This window comes from Leptidea sinapis, chromosome 44, assembly GCF_905404315.1.
Source record: "Leptidea sinapis chromosome 44, ilLepSina1.1, whole genome shotgun sequence".
Classification (NCBI taxonomy): domain Eukaryota; kingdom Metazoa; phylum Arthropoda; class Insecta; order Lepidoptera; family Pieridae; genus Leptidea; species Leptidea sinapis.
This window is the reverse complement of record NC_066308.1, coordinates 5,553,811-5,559,302: the sequence shown is the minus strand read 5'-3', so window position 1 is coordinate 5,559,302 and position 5,492 is coordinate 5,553,811. Positions and strand designations below refer to the sequence as shown.

The following is a 5,492-nucleotide window of genomic DNA, read 5'->3' as shown; positions in this document are numbered from 1 at the left end:
AAATAATTAAATAATGAATACGGCTGTATGGGCTTGAACCCTTTGCCTGTCCTAATAATGTACGAAGAAACCAAAAAAAAAACGAATGTCACAAACAACAGAAAATTTTAAGCAACCGCCAACCAACTTCACCCTGTTATTTTTGTTCTACAGTGATGCACGCGATCTTAAAATCTCATCATAACGCGCCTAAAGAAGTAAAACTTCAAAAATACTTAAATTTCTATGCTTATCAGTTTTTTGTATCCTTTTTTAGCTACGTAAGTCATCAAAATCTGTGATGTAATTGATTCAACACGGTGGATTCAATTTATAAATAGATTGTTTTTAATTCCAGTGCCGACGGTTTATACAGAAAAAAAACAATTATTACCTGTAACTTACTTCTAAAATTCTAATTTAATAACTAGATATAGGTCTAGAAAGATACATTTATATTAAATCATACTTTATTTAGTTATGCCAAAATTATGTCAAGACAATCACGACAATATTAGAACAAAGAGTAAAGTAATATACCTTCGTAAACTGTATAGTACTATGAACAGTTGCATAAAATGTAGTGGATTTCAGCTAGCTCCGTTTTTTACAACACTATTATAGCCGTCATTAGTCAATCTATCAATGACTGCACGTTTCATACAATCGACTGAATCGCTTTTTGCTTAGAGAGTTTCGCTTGGCTGATTAAAGCCTTCAAACTGTAAATGGCCATTAATTCAGGAATCTGACAGAAAAAACGACTAAAACTTGTCAAGTCTGTCAATTACATTGCTGTTAATAAAAACGGGTTTTAAAATATAAAGAATGTTAAGCTTAATTTATAATATAATATTATTATTTCTACTGAATAACAGCTGCTATGGACATAAGGAAAATATATTAGGTATTGTATATTATGGAACATATTTACTCTTAGACCGTAGGTACATTACTGAACAAGACATTCTTTAAAACTGTGGATTTGGGCGTTTTTCCGACTTTATTAGACTAAAATCCGGGGGCTGATTTCAAAAGATGAAAAAGATGAATGGCTATCAAAATTTAATGGCATGTACAGTTAATAAATAAAATTGTAATTTATTTAGTTCCAATTTTGATTGCCCATAACTTTTTTTACTATTTATTTGTCAGAATACTTTAAAAAATAACAAAGTGTGCTATACAACCTTTACAGGCCTCAATTGCCGCATTCAATTTGGCACACATTCCATCGCTATTTTATTCATTATTCATTTAAATTAAGTTTCAAATAGTAATAGATGCATGCAGAATTCAACACACACCAGTCGGAAGCTCCTTTGCACAGGAAGCCGGCTAGATTATGGGTACCATAACGGCACAACAATTATTGTGTTTCGGTCTGAAGGGCGCCGTACCTAGTGAAATTACTGGGAAAACGAGACTTAACATGTTGTCTCCTGAGCGGCTCTGCATTTTAATGGGCAGGGCGTATTAATTACCACCAGCTATACGTCCTGTCGTCTCGTCCCTTATTTTCATAAAAAAAAAACTTATCTTGTAGGTTCTGAGTATACCGTGATTAGTGATTTTGTTTTGATTTATTAGAAACTCGAATACGAGAACACGATGTAAGAACATTTTGTTTCAGCAATTGAAATGAAATTACTTAGCAAAATCAAGTCAAGCTAGTAACATAATTTTGTTAAATTAAAGGATCATTTACCTAAAATACGACACTCCTTTTTAAGATTCGATATGCTGTTATTTTTCACATTGTCATTGCGTGGCGTTGAATTCAAAGCGCGGTCGAAACACAACTGGACGAAAATTCTGCCTAATAGACGCGTAGGCTGAGTTTTGCTACAGATAATTTTTGAGCGTGATTGTCTAGTTATTTATTGTACATCAATGCATCTAATTTAGCGCCATTTATTGCCAAAGAAGTGTTTTCGCAGTAGATGGACGTGTTTTACAAAATGGTATGACTTACGGAGTCCTCGTATATATAGCATGTTCTCCAGTTATCTCTCTCTCTCTCTGTTCTGAAGCGATGTTTGAAGATATATTGATGCGCTGTTTGAACTTATATTACAAATATTTTTGTTTTTACTTGTTGGAAAGAATAGCGAATAGCAATAGCAATATTTTATATATATTACGCTCAACAATCATAGCGTCAGTGTTGCCACGCCAGTAATGCCACAAGCTCACAAGGGAGGAGAGAAAGGTTGCCTGCTAATATTGAACGAACGCATTTAAATCTTATAAAAATAGAGAGTATATTTATATATATGTATGTTATAAATAAACTATTTATGTTTTGTAAGCTAACAGATTCATAAATTTCAGTTGAACAAGGAGCCGAGGAAAACGATAACACTGATTTGGACAAAATAATTAATAGTATAGAGCAAGCCACTCTTATTGCTGACAAGTCTAAAAGAGAGGGCATACTGCCCGAGGAGCACATTGAAACTCTCTACAATGATATAGCAGTCCTGTTTGAAGAACTGCTCGACTTAACAGAAGAACGAAACAACGCTTACAAGTTTCTGAAACTGAACGGCATCGATAGAAATATAATTCCGAATATTAGACATACATACAAACCTCTACGAAAACAGATATTACTTCTAATAAAAACACTATTCAATACTATACCTGCTACTGCAAATTTGCAGATACCAAACAATATTGTCGACTTATTGTTAGACGTTTTTGAACACGATGATGATTTAGCTCTGAAAGCTCATTCGCTCGATATTCTTTACGCGTGGTTGCCAAATAATCCCAAGCTACAGGCAAGGGTTATGAAGTTGAAAGGGCTTGAACCGTTTTATCAGCAAATGTATAAATTAGACACGGGTGTTAACTACAAACTACTCGATCTTTTTAATAAAATTTTAGAAGAGCATATACAAATTAGAAACGATAAAAAACAGAGGAATAAATATGATTATGAGAAATTGAAAACATATCAGATAATTGGTTTGATTGAGAGAATGTCGACGCCAAGAGTTTGCAATGGGCTATTGAATATATTTGGGGAGATAGTCCACGCAAATAAAAACATTGAAGTAATTAGTATGCCAGTGTTTCAACTTTTGAAAACTATAGAGCCGTTTTGTGCAAAGTTTTTTGCCGGCAAAAGTACTGCTGCTAAAATTTTGAGTGACTGGAATGACTATGTAACAGATTCTAATAAGATTAAAATGTTTGAGGAGCTCGGGGTCAACCTGTCTGATATTCAAGAGACGATCAACAGATATCTTTTACAAGCGCGACATGAAATAAGAGATGAGTTTTAAGACATTATTAAATAAATAATATTTAAATTAAACATTGTGGTATTTTTGTGACCGTTATTATAGCCCTTATAGGGTCACCTCGTTGTCTGTCTGTTTGTCTGTCATTCAGGAATCTAGTTAAATTTAGATGAAATACTAATAAAAATTAGGCCAATTTACAAAATACCAAAAAAATTTTAACAAAGAAACAACCGAATTCAAAAAACATATAGCACGTCAACGTCACACATTATTCGAGACTGGCTCGAGTACGCCCACTTGGGCGTAGTATTAGTTGCCGCACTTTGCAAATACCCCAGTGGTTTCTAGTTGGAGCGCAGCGGAGACCAAACCGTAATCTAAGATCAATAAGATATATATCAATATGAATATCAAAAGATATATTTATTACGCAAATATCACCGTCAGTATATGACAACAGGTAACTTTGCAAACAAAGCAAGTCATCAGAGCACTGCAGATTTTTTTATTCAAATTAAATTTGCGTTGTCACAATCAAGCAAGCAATTCAAGTTTTGATTTAATTTAGAAATTTCTTTATTAGGTATATAATTCCTCAAAGGTGTTTGTAGTAACGCCATCATTCATCCGGAAGACTGCTGGACAAAGACCTCCCCCATATCTATGGCAAGATTGCCATGACGATCGGTCCTGCGCTATCCTCATCCAACCTATCCCTGCGATCTTGACCAGATCGTTGGTCTATCTTGTAGGGGCCTACCAACACTACGTCTTCCGGTTCTAACTTATGGTTTTATGAAAATACGGGACGAGACGAGCAGGACGTTCAGCTAATGTTAATTGATACACCCTGCCCATAACAATGTAGTGCCGCTCAGGACATTCTTAAAAACTCCTAAATTCTGAGCGGCACTACAATTGCGCTCGTCTCCTTGAGACATAAGATGTTAAGTCTCATTTTTGCGCAGTAATTTCACTAGCTAGGGCGCCCTGCAGACTGAAACACAGTAATGTTTACACATTACTGCTTCACGGCAGACATAGGCGCCGTTGTGGTATCCATTGTCTAGCCGGCATTCTGTGCGAGGAGTATTTGTGTAATCATGGTATTCAAAGCCTTCCGAAAAATTTCTGATAATAATTGTATTCCATAACTAGTAAGATATAACATTATATTAAGAGTTTGTGAACAATTATGTACTTACATAAAAGTTATTTTATTCATAATGATGTTATGAATAGTAAAGCTTAGCATACAAGGGTGCTATTGTGTAAGTATTCGACAGATATTGAAATTGGACAATTTCCAATGTGGCTGGCGGTAAACACATTTAACGATATTTATTGATAGATAGATATATATATGATAGATAAATAGGTATTTATGATACATTTGTAAGGGTTCCGTAGTTATTATTCAATATAATACTAAGCAATATGAATCTTCTGCTACAAGCAGATCAGTTCCAACTACCTGTATGAACAGAAATTAAAAAGACTACAGACGAAGGTTCCTTTTTAGGAGATATAATTCATTATTAGAGAGTGATAGATCGAAATTAACAACACATTTAGATAGATCTAATGTAGCCAAATTATCTAGGCTAATTAGAAGTTCTTGTTTTAGGTAATTAAAAAGTACTCCGCTAGGTGAAGTTTGACTTAAAAAATATAATTATCGAAAATACGGCGGAAAACATTATGATTATGTGCGATGCGATGGAATATTATCGATTGTATTATATTTTTATTATTATCGATATCTTGCCGATAGTTATTTGTTAAATTCAATATTTGTCAGTCGCACCTACGTCCGCTCAGGATTCTCGAAAACACAAAATAGATGTTGAGTCTCAGTATAGCAGTGATTTCACTGGCATCTACGGTGAAATGCCCTGTAAAGATCCCGGAGGACCTCTCAAAAAGGGGAACTCTCTGATTTCGAGGAGGTTTTAGTGGGTATTACCAAACTTGGCCAACTTCTACCTGAGTAGAAGATGGTCTAAGTGGCTGAGTCCCACCCTCCCTGTGCCACACAGCTCACAGGGGTTGTACGTAAACGTATTTCCTCCTCGTTAAAAAAAATGATTTCACTGGCAACGGTGTGGGTGTGGCTGTTAGCATGCTGTACCTGTTCGCTTGTACTGTAGTATTCTGGTTTATTGCGAATGAGTACCTTGTTTAACTGTAAACTGACAGTAATTGTCCAGAATGTAATTTAAATGTTTACAGAACAAAAGTTTAGCCATTAATCGCATT

At 34.8% G+C, this 5,492-nt stretch overlaps 1 protein-coding gene across 1 annotated transcript; it reads left to right on the top strand.

The window, feature by feature from the left end:
• Positions 1 to 442: 442 nt before the first annotated feature.
• LOC126977286 (uncharacterized) lies at positions 443 to 3,304 on the top strand. The gene is made up of 2 exons (XM_050826051.1): positions 443 to 886; positions 2,314 to 3,304. The coding sequence occupies exons 1-2, from the start codon at positions 808 to 810 to the stop codon at positions 3,270 to 3,272; spliced, it is 1,038 nt and encodes a 345-aa protein (XP_050682008.1). The 5' UTR covers positions 443 to 807; the 3' UTR covers positions 3,273 to 3,304.
• The last annotated feature ends 2,188 nt before the right edge of the window (positions 3,305 to 5,492 follow it).